This window comes from Ursus maritimus, unplaced genomic scaffold (assembly GCF_017311325.1).
Source record: "Ursus maritimus isolate PB19 unplaced genomic scaffold, ASM1731132v1 scaffold_29, whole genome shotgun sequence".
NCBI classification, from domain to species: Eukaryota; Metazoa; Chordata; class Mammalia; order Carnivora; family Ursidae; genus Ursus; species Ursus maritimus.
The window spans coordinates 3,692,792-3,710,148 of NW_024425452.1; the positions used below are offsets into that span (position 1 = coordinate 3,692,792).

The 17,357-nt window shown below is 54.2% G+C and overlaps 1 protein-coding gene across 3 annotated transcripts in view; it reads right to left on the reverse strand.

The window, feature by feature from the left end:
- Nucleotides 1-11,174, reverse strand: part of AARS2 (alanyl-tRNA synthetase 2, mitochondrial) — a 13,598-nt gene extending 2,424 nt beyond the window's left edge. The window contains exons 1-21 of one of the 3 annotated variants that reach the window (XM_040643541.1): nt 10,916-11,174; nt 9,913-10,104; nt 9,237-9,382; nt 8,858-9,025; nt 7,960-8,104; nt 5,810-5,955; nt 5,475-5,583; nt 5,088-5,126; nt 4,869-4,980; nt 4,398-4,531; nt 3,830-3,974; nt 3,417-3,589; nt 3,176-3,289; nt 2,946-3,086; nt 2,159-2,296; nt 1,959-2,068; nt 1,688-1,796; nt 1,252-1,374; nt 909-1,019; nt 282-365; nt 65-175 (exon numbers count right to left, since the gene is read on the reverse strand). In XM_040643541.1, the coding sequence (XP_040499475.1) occupies nt 65-175; nt 282-365; nt 909-1,019; nt 1,252-1,374; nt 1,688-1,796; nt 1,959-2,068; nt 2,159-2,296; nt 2,946-3,086; nt 3,176-3,289; nt 3,417-3,589; nt 3,830-3,974; nt 4,398-4,531; nt 4,869-4,980; nt 5,088-5,126; nt 5,475-5,583; nt 5,810-5,955; nt 7,960-8,104; nt 8,858-9,025; nt 9,237-9,382; nt 9,913-10,104; nt 10,916-11,158 (2,793 nt within the window). In that variant the 5' untranslated portion in view covers nt 11,159-11,174. The remainder of the gene's footprint in view (nt 1-64; nt 176-281; nt 366-908; nt 1,020-1,251; nt 1,375-1,687; nt 1,797-1,958; nt 2,069-2,158; nt 2,297-2,945; nt 3,087-3,175; nt 3,290-3,416; nt 3,590-3,829; nt 3,975-4,397; nt 4,532-4,868; nt 4,981-5,087; nt 5,127-5,474; nt 5,584-5,809; nt 5,956-7,959; nt 8,105-8,857; nt 9,026-9,236; nt 9,383-9,912; nt 10,105-10,915) is intronic. The other 2 variants (XM_040643542.1, XM_040643543.1) reach the window with 2 other exon arrangements.
- Nucleotides 11,175-17,357: the final 6,183 nt, after the last annotated feature.

Genomic DNA, 17,357 nt, shown 5'->3' on the forward strand with positions numbered 1-17,357 from the left:
CGTGGAACCAGACGGCTGGACCGGGATGGGCGGGGGGGGGGATCTGCTCTCCTCTGCGGCTCACCTGGGCCACCTGACAGGCACACAGCACATGCCCCAGCGGCTGGGGGCTGAGGAGCAGCACAGAGGTGCCGGGCGCCCGCTCACACAGCTGCCGCACCACCTTCACCAGCACCTGCGAAGGGGGGCAGACCGTGGCCGCGCCACTCTCGGGATTCCCGGCTGCCTCCCGCTCAGGCCTCTCCCCCTCCCTGGGGCCACCCCCCAGCCCCCGCGCTTACTGAGAGGGACTCGGCGGCAACCGTGTCCACGATCAGGGGCCCCTGTGAGTGCCGCTGCAGCAGCTCCTGGGTTTTCTGTGCAGCCTGGGGGTGGGCGGGGGCAGGAAGGATGGCAGGGCATCAGGCGGGAAGGCAATCGGCCCCCACCTCCACACTGAGCCCGGGTCCGGAAATCCTGCCCCCAGCAAAGGTCTGCGGCTCTGAGCAGAGGCGCCAAGGGTTCTGCCTCGAATGACCTGTGTCCTTCCTCTCCCCCCCAACCTCTTCCCTTTTGCCACAGCTCAGGCCCCCACAAATAGGCCGCCGAAGGTGAAGGACTAAGGCTGGAGCCCAGATGGATGAAAGGGGGCGGGAGGAAGGCGAATCCGCAGTCAAGGAGCAATGAGGGCTGAGTGGCCTCATCAAGTCTGTCGGCTTCCTGGAGGGAGAGTCTGAGCCAGACTGGGGAGTTGAAGGAGAGGCACAGTGTGGCAGAGAGGGAAGTGGGGGGATGGCCTGGTGATGGTGCCCAGCTGGCGGGAGAGGGAGGAGCCATCCCCCCCGCCTTGTCAGGCCTGGAGGCTTCTCAGTGTGCCCACTCCAGCGTCTCTGACCCTGGCCCAGTGTGTCAGCTGCGCGTCGTCTTACCTGCCCCAGCTCCAGCTTCCGGATGGCCGTGTTGGCGCGCCGCTGCAGAGCCTTCAGGGTGGCCTGCAGTTCCCGCCGCTGCCACTGGGGCATCACGGCCGTGTCCACGGCCTAGGGCCAGAAGCCTATCAGCTGGGCCCTTCCTGGGCCACAGACTCTGAGGCCCTGGGGGAGGACATCGCACCCACCACACCCCACCCTGCAGACAAGCGACACACATGCAGGCCAGCTGGAGTCCAACAGGAAGGCTGCGGAGCGCGGGGAAGGGTTTGGGGGAGGCGCGGAGAAGGGAAGAGGGCCGGGAGAGGGTGCGGAACAGCTCCATGGTAGCGGTGACCCTCACATCAGTAAGCCGTCCCACGTCCTTGGAGAGTCTCTGAGCTGCCGCCACGTCCTGGCTGCCCCGACTCAGCCGCTCTGTGGCCGCTTCGACCTCCTGGGCCAGGCTCTGGCCCACCTCTCGGGCCTGTGGGGTTGGAACAGGATGCTCAGGGCCGCTCGGCTTACTCCCCCCCCCGCCTCCCCTCCCCCGGGATAGGGGCTCCCAACCCACTGCTAGTCAGGGCCAAGTTAGAAATATTCAACCACCTGGACGAGTCGAGGCCCCAGGTAATCACAACAGCGGCCAGCAGCTGGCACGGCCCTGTCAGCACACGTGTCCGAACACTGGTTCTGCTGCCGGGCATGCCCCAGGCTGAGCGTGTCAGCGGTGTGTGTCCCCTTCCCCCCCAACCCCGCTCCACATCCAGCAGCCTCCCGGACCCTGCTGGCATGCCCACCTGCTGGGCCTGCTCCCCAGTGACAGCCAGCAGGCGGGTGGTACCCTTGGTGAGCTGGCGCTCCCCAACGATGACCAGGTCCCCGACAGCGCCTGTGCGCAGCAGGTGCCTGCGGGCAGAGGAAGTCAGTGGGGACGGTGGGACAGGAAAGAGCAGCCTGAACTCCGAACCGGGGGCTGGTGGCTCCAAAGACCAAGGAAGGGTGAGGGTCCAGGGCCCTGGGTCAGGGCAGGCAGGCAGGCAGGCAGGGCAGGCAGGCAGGCAGACTCACGTCCCACAGCACAGCTCCACAGAGGTCCGCAGTGCAGCCTGGGAGGCCGGGTCCAGCGCACGGGCCACAGGCACCCCCACTGACACCACCCGCACAGGGTCTGGGTATACCTGAGGGTGTAAGGGGACAAGTCTGTTAACCAGCCTGTGTGTGTGGGGGGGGCGGGTGATCTTCACCAAGTGGGGGACTCCCCAACTCACCTCATCCAGAGAGCGCAGGCCAGGGACATGGGCGGTGCGTGCCAGGGCCACGTCCTCCATGTACACTGGCTCGTCCTGCCCCACGGCATCTTGCACAGTGCCCTCCACCTCCCGGAGCTGCTCTGGGGTCAGTGGAGCCTGGCGGGGTGGGGGGAAAAATGGACAGACTGGCAGAAAGTCAGTTCCACGCCTGTAACTGAGGCGGTAAGAAGCTGTCAATGCTGACGGACTATCCTCGGGTTCTGAACAGTGGCTAGCACGCAGCGGTGCTCTCTCAACCTTTGTGGGGCACACAGTTCTTCTCCTTAGAAAGCTACCTGCGAGTGGGGCCTGCTGGCAACTGCAGGCCTTTCAGCAGGCACTAAAGCTGAGGAAGAAACGGACATGCTCTTCTGTACCGAGGGAGCTCAGAACAAGGGGCAGCCCAACGGAAGAGAAACCCGGGATGGGGGGGGAGGCGGGAGCAAGGACAAGAGCCTGATGTGCAAGGAGGGAGGGGAGACAGGGCGGCAGGGAAAGGAGGACAGCTCGGTTAGAGCAAGAAGGTCTTGGGTGACAGCAGGAACAAGGCAGCTGGGTGGCTGGAGGTGCGAGGAGGGCTCTGGACACTGTCTGGCCAGCCCCTCCCTGGTGTGCGAGGAGCGTGAAGGCAAGACGCCCCCCACGGCCTTACAGGGACTGAGCAACAGGAGGCCCGGGTCCTCGGACTGGCCAAACACCCCCCAACGCCAGACCACCTCTCTGGAAGCCTGCCACCTCACTTGAAGCCCTTCCCTGCCCCACTCACCTGGGTGGCCACGTCAAAGCGCAGGCGCTCGGGACTGAGGTGGGAACCTCGCTGCTCCGTGTGAGGGCCCAGGGTCTGCCGCAGCGCCCAGCTGAGCAGGTGGGTGGCCGTGTGCTTCTCCATGCAGCCTAGACGCCAGGCCTGAAACACTTTGGTCACCCAGGATCCTGGGGCGTGGGGAGAGTCCAGAGGCTGCAGGATATCCCGAGTATCAGGGGTGGTGTCCTTACCTCATCCACGTGTAGCTGTACCTGGTCCCCCACCTTCAGACCCTCAGGGGCCACAGCCTCATGTAGGATGAAGCCTCCACAGACCTGGGCCTGGGCCACTGGGAACAGCACATCCTGGGGAAGGGCAGGGGGCCAAGGCACTGGAGTGACGGCTTGTAGCTTTTCCCTCCCCTTGGCTCCCTTCCCAGCTCAGGCCAGCCATCGGCAGAAATTAACTTGTGTGTGTGTATGGGGGGCTCACCTCCTGGCCCACCCGCACCAGGTAGCCTCGGTCTGAAGCCTGACCCCCCTGTTCAGCATAGAAGTTGGTTTTGTCCAAGAGGAGGCCACAGCGCTGGCCTTTCCCCACGGAGGCCACGGCTGTCCCGTCCTCTGTATACAGCTGGAGCACCTGGGCCTCACAGGCGCTGAACTCTGCCAGGGAGAAGAATGGTCATCAGTGCTAGGCAGGGGTGTGGGATGTGGGATGTGGGTCTGTGCCTTACTTGAAGCCAACAGACACGTGGCTGGGGAGGAGGGGACGCTTTCAGGTGCCACAGCGACCCCTGGGGGCTGCCCCAGGGAATGCATAGGGCCGGCAGCAACCACTGCAGACATCCCTCCCAATCCACGCCAGGTACAGCTGCAGCCAGCAGCCTCAGTCCAGCCTCTCACCATAACTCCCGCTGGGTCGCAGGGAGTAGTTGTACTTGGGACTGTCGTCAGTGGGGGGTACCCCTTGGCGCTGCAGCTCCCCCAGTGCATGGACATTCAGCTGCAGTCCCTGCTTCTGAACAGGCTCGGACTGCTGTGACCTGTGCTGCGGGATGGGCGTATGCGTTTGGAAGGGGCACGTGGCCAGTGCAATGGGACCTGAGCCTCCCCAGAGCCTGTCCCGGCCACACAGCTGTGTGGACCCTGCAGGACCCTGTGGAATAAGCCATCAGGGTTTGGCTGGCGGTTAGAGACCGTGGGCTTGCCGGTGAACCGCCCATCATGCAGGGTCTTGGGATCAGGCGTCCCTCACCCATGACTGCCCTTGGAGGCTCCCTCTCTAGGAGGCTGTGCTGGCCTCTGCCCTTCTGCTCCTGGTTAGCCCACTGTTCTCTACAGGCTGTGCGTGGGGCCGGAGGTGAGGGGACAGACCCTACCTCAGCCTCCTGAGAGTCTGCCTTGAGGGAAGTCAAGGCTGGGGAAAGGGCTGTCCCCACAGAACCCTGGGCGGGGGTGCCCCAGCCTGTACCTGGGCCTCCTCCTGAGCCAGCCGCGCCAGCCCAGCCGAGTCCAGCTGCACCCCTTTCTCCTCCAGCATCAACTCCAACAGGTCCAGGGGGAGCCCCAGGTTCCCAGCCAGTGATAAGGACCAGGCCACTTCAGCTTTGAGGAAGGAAGACAAAGGGTGTTCAGGGGGTAGGGGCAGGATAGACCGCAGGGGAAGGAATGAGGGAGAAGGAAGGGCCAGGGCTTTTGTAAGCACATAGAAGCCACCAGGAGCCAAGCACAAGTGTCCCTTCCCTGGAAAGGAGGGACTGGAGGCAGGGCCAGCTGGGCAGTGGGGAGAAGCAGGTCTGGGTGTTGGAGACAGTGCAGGGAGAGGGACATGGGGGGAGGAGGGTGTGGATGCTGGGCCCAGGCCTGGCCCAGGGCTCCCTCCTCTGGCTGCCCTGGCTCACGTAAGTGAGGCCCTCACACCTTGGCTAGGCACCTCACTCACCAGGGAACAATTCAGAAGGCCCCAGGCGCCTCAGGGTCCGATCAATGATCCGCCGCCCCCGCTGCAGGGAGGCCAGGAAGGCTGCCTCGTCCTCTGATACCAGGTGGGCTATCTGAACCAGGGCAGGGCTGGGCAGGACTGGAGCTAGGCCTCCTCAGAAGGAGAGCCGCTCTCCACCCCTGTCTCGTCGGCCCCTCCCTCCCCATCCGAAGCCAGTACCTGGGCTGAGTTCTTCTGTAGTTCTGGATACACGTCCCCCTGAGGGAGGGAGAGGGCTGAGAAGCGTGAAAGGCAACCTGCCCACTCTGCGCCTCCCTACCCTGGGCCTCCCCGAGGACACCCGCCTTGGGAGCTCGGCTCAGGCCGATGGATGGGGAGCGGACCCAAACAGGGAATACGGTGGAAGGGGGTCTCCAAACTCAAAGGCTCAGCCGCCCGGCCAAGGAAGCCTCCCGAGGGCTCCCCGCTTCTTGTATGCAATCCCAGCTTCCTCAGCCCCACAGGACCTGGGCTAGACATTTAGGGTGGGGAGCCTAGGCTGGGGGCACCGCCTGGGCTCAGCTGCCAGCACCCAGGGAGGCCCAGAAGAGTACGCTCTGCCCTCACCAGTGTCTCCACCACTACAGGCACCAGGCTGCCTAGGAAGCCAGGCGGTGCCCGTAACACCTCCGTAGAGAACCGCACAGCTCGACGCAGGATCCGACGAAGAACCAGCCTAGAGGGGTTCAGAGGCCAGCTATGAACCCCCAGCCACCCTTGGTCAGCAGTATGGAGAGTGGGGAGGACAAGGTCCAGAGTGTGTGCTCTCATCCCAGAGCCCTCGCCCTTCCCCCACTCCTCCTGTGATCTTAACCCAACCCACCTCTCCATCCCCTTTCTTCCTCTCCCCTGCAACCCCCCAGCAGCGCCTGCCTCTCTCTGTGTAGCCCTTCCAGACTCACGGGGCGCCCGACATTCCAGGGTAGACGCCATCAGCGATGCAGACACTGAGCGTGCGGATGTGATCGGCCACCACGCGGTACGCCATGTCTGTGCGCCCCTCGTCTGCTGCCCCTACCCGGCCCAAGTAAGGGGGTGCCCCGCAACCCTGGCAAGTGGGAGACAAGGAGACACGGCTGCTGGTCCTGCCGGATGTGGTCCAGGTGGGGTGCTCTTCACCGGCCCTAGAGCATCTGCCCTCACCCCTAAAGCCGACCACATCTGGAACGTCCTGGCTGGAGAAGCTTCCAACGTGAAAGGAAGCCAGTCCCTGGCCTCCCGGGGCCACATTCAGCACTAGATGATGACGGCTGTGACCCCGTCCTGAATTTCTGCTACCAGAACGGGGTGGGTGCTTGAACGACGCGTTGTCTGAGATCCGAAACACCCTGCTCTGGGAGGTACTACTGGCCTCGCTTTAAAGGGGAAACGGAGGCGCAGAGGAGCTAGCTGAGTGCCACAGGCCACGCGACACATCGGAGCAGATCAGAGACCTGAAGCTGGCCGTCGGACTCCAGGCGCTCTCCGCTGCCCACAGCCGCTCCTCCAGCCTTCGTGGCGGGCAGGCAAAGCAGATGCCTGGTTCTTCCAGCTCCGCACCTGGAGCTCCAAACCTGTCTCCTCCCCAAGCTCCCCCCTCTCCATGAACAGTCCTGCCACTCACCACACTGCGCAAGGCAAAAACTAGGGAGCAGGCCTTCACTTTTATTTCCCCTCCCCATCCCATCCATCACTGGGGCCTTTTGCTCCTATGTCTGTGAGATCTTTCAAATCAATTACTCTTCTCCACTTCCACAGTCTCCAGCCTAAGCCCTGCCCTAGTCTCCTCCTTGGACTATGATGTAGCCTCCCGGTTGGCTTCTTGGCCTTCTCAGGTCTCCCTCCAGCCCATCCTCCACACAGCAACAAGAATGGCTTTTAAAAGTGTCAGTCAGATCACGCTCCTCCCCGCCTCGGAACACTTGTCACCACACTTAGAATAAAAGCCCCACTTTGGACTTCAAGGCCCCACAAGGTTTGACTTCTGCTTTCCTTTGTATGTTAGACTGTTTGCAAAAAATGGCCACAATCTTTTCCTCTTCTGTGTGCATGCGACGTTACAACGTGACCACAGCTGCGGATAAGAGATTCTTCCCATCCAGGGACAGAACTATTTCTCCACCCCTTGAATCTGGGCTAGCCTTGTCACCTGCTCTGGCCCACAGAAAGAGGTGGACGTGACAATGCTCTGAGCCTAGGCCTCAAGAAGCCTCGCGTGCTTCTGTTCTCCTTCTTAGAACCTTGCTGAGCTGTGATGTGAACAAGCCCCAGCTAGCCTGCTGCTTGACACAGCCTGGTCACCCCCAGTGCCCCAAACAGCCAGCCAGCCAGCCGACCCTCAAGTAGAACTGCCTAGCAGCTGACTACAGATGTATGAACTCAAGAGCCTGGCCAACGTTGCCAGCCCACAGACTCATACGCGGAGTAACTACGAAGTGTTAGGTGGTTTGTTACACAGCAAAATCTCAGAGACACATTCTCCAGCTACATCCCACGTGATTCTTCTTTAGCTAGCGGGCCACCCTTGCCTTCTTTTCCTGCCTCAGGGCCTTGGTACCTGCTATCCCCTCTACCTGGAAGGAGCTTCCTGTGGCTGGCTCCTCCTCTTTTAGGTTCCAGCTCAGAGATCATCTGCTTGCTGAGCCTTCCCCAAACACTTGGTTAAAGATTCCTCTGTACCACGGCTCCCGCCCAGGTACTATGACCCATGTTTACTGCCTGGTCACAAAATGCAATCTTGTTCAAATCTACCATCTTGTTCTTAAATACATTAAATATATTACTATTTATCTTTTAGGTTACAATGTAATCTCCACGATCTCTTTTCTGTTTACGGCTGTTCTCCTGTACCAAGCACAAAGGACTTCACCCAAAGTAGGAACTTAACACACATTTTTTTGAGTCAATGAAGGAAGGAAGGAGTTAGGAGCAATATCAGGTAATAAACATGAACCCCAGCCTCATGTTTGACCCTGGTGTCCTTGGTGGGTCACTCTTTCCACATGCGGGAATATGCGGAGTTCTCAACAAAAACGGAAAGCAGTAGCTTCTGGAAGGGAAGAGGCAGGCTCACCTGGTGTATGGCCTTGAGCAGCGGGGAAAAGAGGTCAGTGTCGTACGTGGAGCGTGTGCCTTGCAGCACAGCCACGAGCCTTTCCAGGCCCATTCCTGTGTCCACGTGCCGCTGGGGCAGGGGCTGCAGGCTTCCATCTGCCTCTCTGGCCAGGGAAGGTGTGCAAGGTGAGGCCCCACACAGGATTACAGGGGGGAGGCAGATGCCCAAGTGCAGTGGAGGGATGAGGCAGGGGCTGACAGGGGGAGGAACCAGAAGGCAGTACCCACCCCTCCCCACCAAAGGCACACAGAGATGGCCTTGGTTCCTGTCAGTACTTTCTCATAAAGGGTGAGCTCCACCCTCACCCCTGCTTGGGCCCTTGCCTGGACCCACACATCCCCCTTCTGGGACAGAATTCTTTGCCCTGAGAAAGAGACAGGTCAAGGCTGGAAGAAAATCTTAGAGATCATGAAGTTCAGCTTCACCATGTGATAAAAGAGCAGACGCCTGAGAGCAGCAGTGACTAGTTTAAACCATTATAAGCACAGTCGGTTGGGCATCTGACTTGGTTTCGGCTGGCGTCATGATCTCGGGGTTGTGGGATCAGGTCCCGTACTGGGTTCCACACTGAGCATGGAGCCTGTTTGGGATTCTCTCTCTCTCTCTCTTTCTGCACCGCCTCCCCCCACCCAACTCCTGTGCGCTCTTGCACTCTAAAAAAATAAATGAATACAAACAGGTATGAGCACAGACTAGAGTTAAAATCAATTATCTGGAAAGTATTTAGAAATGTGCCTGGTCCACAGTAAGCACCATTTAAGTGTTTGTTTTTTATAAGAAATGGATCAAAGTCTCCTGACTGCTATTTTTTCCACTTTTGGCCAGGGATTTTCCTCCTTCTTCAGCACCCTATTACCTGTTGTGTTGAATGAAGACCAGATTCCAAAGCTCCACCAGCTGAGGGGCTCCCACCCTACCAGCGAGGTCATAATGGATCTCGGTACAGGGTCCACAAGGGCCAGTGTCCCCCATCTCCCAGAAGTTCTCTTCTGGTCCAAAGGAAAGCACATGGCTGTCACGTACCCTGAGAAGAAAGCCAGGTGAGTGGTAGGGAGACAAACCTGGAAGCCAGAACCCCCTCTGCCATGACAGCCTCTCCATCAAGCTCAGCAAGAGGACAAACAGGGCTGACCCCAGACTCCTAGGATACGCTGTGATTCTGGGGACTGATGCTGGTACTATTTGCCAGTCCTCTTGCCCTCCAAAAGTGGAATAATGGGCAGAGGCAGACTTACCCTAAGTTGAGCCAGATGTCCCTGCTCTCCAGGTCTGGGTCCAACCCTGCCTTGGGGTCGCCACCAAAGTAGGAGACCCAGAGCCTGTCCTCAGGGATCCCATAGACCTGAGTCAGCAGTTCCCAGGCCATGCTGCAAGCCTCCTCCTGCAGGGGAAACCCACATGGGGTGGGAGGAGGAAAATGGGTAAGAGGGCCCAACTGAAGTGCCAATCAAGCCACGTGAGTTTCAGCCCTCAGCCCTCAACCAAAATTCCACTGCCCACCTTGTTTCCAGAACAAGCCATGACCCTTTCTGCTTGACTTTTTTTTCCTGCCCAGGAAGCTCCTCCCCTTCTTCTAAATCCTTTCTTTCAAGTCCCATCCTCTCCATCCTTTCCACCCTAACGTGGGCTGATTTCTAACTCCTGCATTTTAGTATTTCTGCCTGACCATTTATTCATACAATTACTGATTAGCCATTAGGCAAGAAGCACAGTCCTGGCCCTCAAGCAGCTTACAATCCAGTTAGGGAAGTGAAATACGTTCGTACCATACATGTTCACCTAGCACTTCGCCTCTGTGTCCAGTATGAGTCCTGTCTAAGCAGACACTAAGAATGGAGGCAGGACTAATCTTGAGCCCTTCTTGGTTGACCACTGACCCTTTCGTAACTCCAGGGCTTCCTGGAGACTCACCTTAAAATATTCACCCCCAAAAGCCCAATTGCCGAGCATCTCGAAGAAGGTATGATGGGAAAGGTCTCGGCCCACATCCTCCAGGTCGCTGTGGCGTCCTCCAGCCCTCACACATTTCTGGCTGTTGGCCACACGTCGGAAGGCTGCCATCTCGCTTCGTGGATTCACAGTGCCCAGGAAAATTGGCTTGAACTGGAAACACATGAAGGTTCCAGTTCTCATTCCTTCAACAGAAGGAGGAGGAAGGGAGTGGGGTGTTCAGACTGAAGGCTGACTGTGCCCCTGAGAGTACAGTGTGGGCTTGGCCAATGGGGCAATCTGGGAACCTGGAGGCGCCCGTCTCTGATGTTTACGTAGCTGACAAGGGGTAAATAAATCATGAAACAGAGACCCTCTGCTAGTACACTAGACAAGGTAAAATAAAGAGGAATGTGTTGGTGGCTGGAAACAGGGCACTGAATGGCTTCATCCTCCATTTCAGCTTCTTCAAACCACACCCAAAAACCTCAGGGTATAAAACCGAGACCACAGGGCATGTCTCACAAAGTCAGCATTTAACAGCTTCTAGGGTTAACCTACTCCCCCCTCCTCGCCCATTTTACAGATGAAGACAAATCTAGAGGGTAAGTGGTGCTCAAAGTCAAAAGCTTAAGAGAACACAGTCTAGCACATAGTAAGCGCTCAATAAACATTTATTTAATGAATTAGTTATCTTTATTTAAAGCATGAATAAATGAAGCCAGGCTTCCCCCACCAGTCTGCACCCACAAAACTCCACACCCTCCACTCTTGGACCTAAAACTCAATCCAAACCCGGAAGTTCCCCAGTCGAACCCTCCCCAAGCCCAAACTTGTGCCCCCAAGCACTTAGCCCAACCACGAACTGCCCTTGCCCCAGAAGCCATGAGCTCCGCCCCTCACTTCTTTCGCCCAATCCCGCGGCGCCTTTCTCCCTGCAAAAAACCACAAACTCCGCCCCCGATTAGGGTGGCTCAGCCCCCACCTGGTTCATGCCCGCATTGACGAAAAGCAAGCTGGGGTCGCCGCGGGGCCGCACGGAAGCGGACGGCACTAGCCGGTGGCCATGGCGGTCCCGAAAGAAGTTCAGGAAGGCGTCCCGCACGGCCCTGGCCTGGGCTGCAGGAGGCTCGGATGAGAGCGGCCGACGGCTGGGGCCCTTCCACAGGGGCGACCTTCGAATGGCCCGCCTCAGTCGCCCGGCGGCAGCTGCCATCGATACCGCCATCTTAACTCGGGGCAGTGACTTCACGGGGTCAAAGGGCACCACGGGGATAGATGGTAACGTGAAAAGGAAACCGAGCGCTTTATACAGCGGCCCCTGGCGGTAGGAGGACTCTAGGCAGTCTCTACCGCCGGGTAGAGTGATTCAGAAGGGGACTTCAGCAGGAGTAGGCGTAGCTAGCACAGCTGCCCGGCACGTAGTAGGCCCTTACTTCGTTCGTCATTAAACAAATATTCATTTAGAGCCTACTAGTGCCAGGCATTGTTTTAGGCCCTTAAGGTATATTAGTCACAACATTAACAAAAATCCTTGCTCTCCAGAAATTTGTATTGTAGTAGTAATTGTTCTATTTATTAATTTTGCAAGGTTACAACTGGAGTTGTGGTGAACAGGCATGGATTCAACTTCATGTGTGTGCGCATGTGTGTTTGCGTTTTCAGGCTGAGGGAAGAAGGCAGAGTGCCAAGAGAGGTAATATCAACATTGATTCAAGAAGCATTCAATAAATACATATCGAGGGGCATCTGGGTGGCTCAGTTGGTTAAGCATCTGCCTTGCACTCAGGTCGTGATCCCGGGGTCCTGCCATCGAGTCCCATGTAGGGCTCCCTGCTCAGTGGGGAATCTGCTTCTCCCTCCCCCCTGCTCCTCTCTCTCTCTCACCCTGTCTCTTATATAAATAAAATCTTTTAAAGAAATATATATTGATTATCAACTATGTGCCAGGCACTGTTCTAGACACTTGCCAATGCCCTTTGCCCTTGGCATTGGAAATGACTGTTTTGTTCTTAGGGACCGAAGCAGGCCCTCTGGAACAGGAGCCTAGTGGAGACCGAAGCCAAACAGCATCTGCTCCATTATTAACTGCTTAATAACATTTGGTCTTTTAATTTGCCAGGGGACGAGAGAGAATCAATGAAGCTGTTGACCAACAGCTGCAAAGGCTTCTCTCCCTCTCTCAGCTTCCCGATGCCCTAGGGTTTTGTGGGCTCTGCATTAGGGTAAGAGAGATACCTGTTCCGCCTCCCACTTCTGTCTTTTTCTCCACGGTAACAGCTGTGACCGTGGTGCTGACACAGATCCTTGTGGGTACAGCCAGGGTCCTCAGGGGCTTCTCACGATAACCTCTGATCTTGGTTTGAGAAATTAAGCAGGTTAAGAAGAGACATTGCGGAGGTTAAAGCCCAACAGGGGCAGCAGAGCTGAAATCAGTGTGTTTACCTACAAGGCCTCAGCCATCCATGTGGGCTCTTTTGCTCATTCTTTATGAGTTATGTTATTTAGGGGCTTTTGAAACATGGTTTCCTCGGGAAATGTGTAGTCTTTTTTGGACTTGAGTTTCTATAGCAATAGTGGATTGTCAGCTTTGTATTCTGACAGAGCACATAGCATATATCCCATGCTCCTCTGTTTCCTCCCTTGCCCACGTAGATTAAAAGAGTTGTTTTGAAAGTGTGTTTTGCCTGTTTTGGTTTTTCCAATGTTTTTGGAACAGGAACCCAGACCAGATGGGGATTTCTGTGAGATTGATGATCTTGAGACAAGACTGTGAAATTCTTCCCCAAACTGAGATGGGAGTGTTTTGCTAGAGAAATCTAGCTGGGGCCTCTAACCAGCACTGATGTCAACTTTCTTTCTTTTTCAGATTTTTTCCAGAAACTTTTTGTATTATAGTAGGAGATCGGTGTTTTTAAAGATTTTGTTTATTTATTTATTTTAGAGAGAGAGTGCGAACAAGGCAGGGGGAGGAGCAGAGGGAGAGTGGGAGGGAGGGGGAAAGAATCTCAAGCTGACTCGGTGCTGAGCGCAGAGCCTGACTCGGAGCTTGATCTCATGACCCTGGGATCACCACCCGAACCAAAACCAGGAGTCAGACGCTTAACCAACAGCCACCTAGGCGTCCCTGGAACTCTGTGTTTTTAGACTAACATGGATCTGGTGTGGAGCCATGGATTTTTTTTTTTTTTTCCGAAACAGCTTTATTAAAATATAATTCACATACCCTCCAGTTCACTCATTTAACAGGTACAATCCAGTGACTTTCGGTACCTTCCCAGAGTCCTTATCGGTTACCATAATCACTTTCCCCCCAGAAGAAACCTCACACCCTTTGGCTGTTAACCGCCCGCCCAGCCCTCTCAGCCCCAGGCAACTACTAGTCTACTCTCTGTGTCTGTAGCTTTGCCTGTTCTGAACATTTCGTATAAACGGAATCACACAATACATGGTCCTTTGTAACTGGCTCAGTTAGCATAATGGTTCGTCCATGTAATAGCATGTATTGTGGATTTTTAGAAATGCGTTTTTTGAGTTGTTCTCTGTTTGAGGAAGCGTTTTTCCTCCATCTTATTATTTTGTCCCTGCCATTAAAAAAAAGATCATTTTCTTTAATTGTGGTATTCTCTGGTAAGTCAGTCTCTTTTTTTCCCCAGGGAAGCCAAGTGGCTCTTTTAGGATTGCCGTGTATCTGTTCTGATTTGCCACTGTCCTCGGGTGAGGAAGTGAAGCTTAAGGTCTGCAGTTTCTCAGGACAGATATGTGTGGAGAGAACTCACCAGACTGGGAAGTTACTGACCTGGGAACTTCTCTCAGCAGCACTTATTGTCTCTGTCTTAGTATTTATAAGAATTTCATTTTGGGGGGTGCCTAGGTGGCTCAGTCAGCTAAGTGTCTGCCTTTAGCTCAGGTCATGATCTTGGGGTCCTAGGGTGGAGCCCCACATTGGGCTCCCTGCTCAGCGGGGAGCCTGCTTCTCCCTCTCCTTCTGCCCTTCCCCCTGCTTGTGCTCTCTCTCTCTCTCTCTCTCTCAAATAAGTAAATAAAAATCTTAAAAAGCATTTCATTTTGAGGTTTAAAACGCAAATTGAGTGTGTTTCCTGGGAGCTGTTCAGCTGGGTTTGGCCGCTGCCTTCCCTGGTCTGGGATTGCTCCTGTGTTGTTTGACTTACTTCTCTTGGCAGGTGCAAGGCACCCATTCTTTGCGCCTTCTGTTTTCACCTTATTCATGAGAAGCAATGCCCTTACTCTGGGAATGGAAATGGTCCTTCCTGATTTCCCCATTGGCTTTGAGAGCAGGAACCTGAGGTCAGTGATGCATTCTGTCCTGGACTGATGGTCAGAGGAGACACAAGGGAATTTTTACCCTTACTGAGCATAGGGAACTCAGCTTTGGGAACTTCCTCATCATAAAAGCTGTCTTTTAGTGTCGAGGTTAAAAGTTCAACCTGTAAGAGGTATTCCTAGTTTTTTTAATTAATTAATTGATTGATTGATTGATTGATTTACAGCTTTGCCTTCTCTGGATTGTGAAAGCAACATTTGTCAAACTTCAGTATGCATAGGGATTTCCTGGGATCTTGCTAAAAATGCAAACACTGATTCAGTAGGTCTGGGTAAGCTCGAAATTCTGTAGATCTAGTAGGCTCCTAGGTGATGCTGTTGTTGTTCCTAGCCTACTAGACCATATCTCGAGTGATGAGACTGTGGTAGACGACTCATGGTCAGAGTCGGGACACAAAGTTTTCCTTGGGGCGGGGTCCCCTTTTTTCCCTGAGCGAGTGGGTGGAGCCAGGAATTCCTCGTGCGCATGCGTGCTCGCTCTCACGGGCTCCAGCTCGAGTCCACGCGAGGGTGGCGTCTGCGTCCTCCTGTTGCTAAGAGACGCGGAGGTTGAGGGGAGCGGCGGCGGGGGATGGGAGTGGAGCGGCGCCCGCGGGCTGCGCGGCTCCACGGATGGGGGCCTCCTGGGATCGGGAATTCAGCGATGAGTGGACTCTCAGCGTCGCCATGCCCGCGTTTGTCCTTAGGCATTTTTAAAAAATGATAACATTTTAAATGGTTATATATAGGTACCTACCTATCCTCGAGTTGCTTCTTGGCCAGGAAAATCTAAAACATTTTCTCTCTGGCCCTCTGGGGAAAAAATGGCCAACGCCTGTGTTAAGAGGTGGTTTTTCTTTCATATATATATAAATATGAAATATATATGAAATATATATATATATTTTCTAAATCACATAATAAAACACAGATGTAGAAAAGCCAACCAAACCAAATGTTTAGCATAATTATTAGAAGGCAAACATCTTTGTATCCACCATCCAGATCGCAAAATAGAACTTTGCAGCAACCCCTGGACTCTTCCCCTACCCAAACACCTTCCTCTTTCCAAAGGTGACCACTACCGTGATTTTCATAGTAATCACGGTTTGGGGTGTCTTTATAGTTTTATCACCCCTTAGATGTATCACATCCTTAGATGTATTTTAAAAAGCATACTCGAAATGCATTTTCGGTCTTTTTATCTGTGGATTCCCTCTTAATCTCCTTTTTCTTATAGAGTGTAGAATTTTTCAGTCTGTCTTTGCTGACGGCATATTCAATTATCAACTCATTGAACGTGTTCCTCTGCCCTCTCTTATTTCAATCAGATTAGTACGTGGGGATCCAGAATGGTAATCAGACACAGGTCTGGACCCCTTTGGTGAGACTCTATGTGGATACCCTTCCCCAGAGGGCACACTGACGTCTGGTTACCAATCTATGATCTTCACAGCGACATATACAGGATGTCTGTATCTGTTAATTCACTGAACGGTGCAACATGGTGATATTCACATCTTATCATCTCTTTTTCATTTATTAGTTGGACTCTTTATATATTTTTTTAATATTTTATTTATTTATTCGACAGAGATAGAGACAGCCAGCAAGAGAGGGAACACAGCAGGGGAGTGGGAGAGGAAGAAGCAGGCTCATAGCGGAAGAGCCTGATGTGGGGCTCGATCCCAGAACGCCGGGATCACGCCCTGAGCCGAAGGCAGACGCTTAACCGCTGTGCCACCCAGGCGCCCCTAGTTGGACTCTTTCTAAAAAGAGATGCTTCTTCTAATCTTATTTTTTTTCACCAGTGGTACAGTTAATGCAGAAAAGACAGGATAGATGGTTGACTTTTCCCCATTGAGTTATCAGTGTTTAAGATAATTTGTGGGGTGCCTGGGTGGCGCAGTCGTTAAGCGTCTGCCTTTGGCTCAGGGTGTGATCCCAGAGCTCTGGGATTGAGCCCCACGTCAGGCTCCTCCACCGGCAGGCTCCTCCGCCGAGAGCATGCTTCTTCCTCTCCCACTCCCCCTGCTTGTGTTCCCTCTCTCCCTGGCTGTCTCTCTCTCTGTCAAATAAATAAATAAAATCTTTAAAAAAAATAAGATAATGAATTTGTTTCCTACCACCCTTCGAAGTGACCTATTATTATATTTTTCAGTATAATTATGAACTCATGAACTGCAGCATATTTGATGGTTGCAGTCCATTGCAATTATTATCTCTGTTAAAACTCCATGTTCAAACCGATTGCTCCATCTTTCTTCAGCGGGAGCCCCTTAGATTTGACTTCCAAGTCCTTTTGTCTTGACCCTGGTAGTCACTGATAGGTTTCTTGCTTTCTGTTATGGCGAAATATTTCTGGCTCACATGGCACATTTTTTTTGCCTTAAAACTGCCATTTCCAAAAGTCCTGGTTACTTTTAGTGGGAAACGATATTTCCAAACTACAAACTGGGTGCTAGGGATGCTCATTGCTACTGGGTTAGTCATTGTTTCTAGGTTTTTATGGGGGACAGAAATAGGAAGAATATCTATTTACAGATAAAATGCTCCATTAGAGGTGGGTTTTTTGTTTTTTGGGTTTTTTTAGAGAGAAAGAGAGCAGGTGGCAGGAGGGAAGTGGGGGCAGATGGAACAGGAGAAAGAATCTGAAGCAGGCTCCTCACCCAGCACAGAGTCTGATGCAGGACTCCATCTCACCCTGAGATCAAGACCTGAGCTGAAATCAAGAGTCAGACGCTTAACCAACTGAGCCACCCAGGCGCCTCTCCATTAGAAGATTTTAAGCACAGGAGTGACATGACCTGCTTTATGCTTTTGAAAGATCCTTCCACTGTGAGAGGAGGGACTATGAGGGCATGAGGGGGAAGCAGGAATGCCTATTAGGATGTTGTTTAGGACAAGACTGAAGCAGCAGAGAGAAGAAGTGCTTGGATTCAGGCCATATGTGGACACAGCTATGAATGGGATGCGGGGTAGGAGGGAAGAGACTCATTTCTAAGTTTATGACCTGAGGAACGGGGCGCCTGGTGCTGCCATTCAGTGGCATGGGAGAAGCCTGCAGAAGGGGCAGGTCTGTGGAAGGGAAAAGAAGAGTTTGC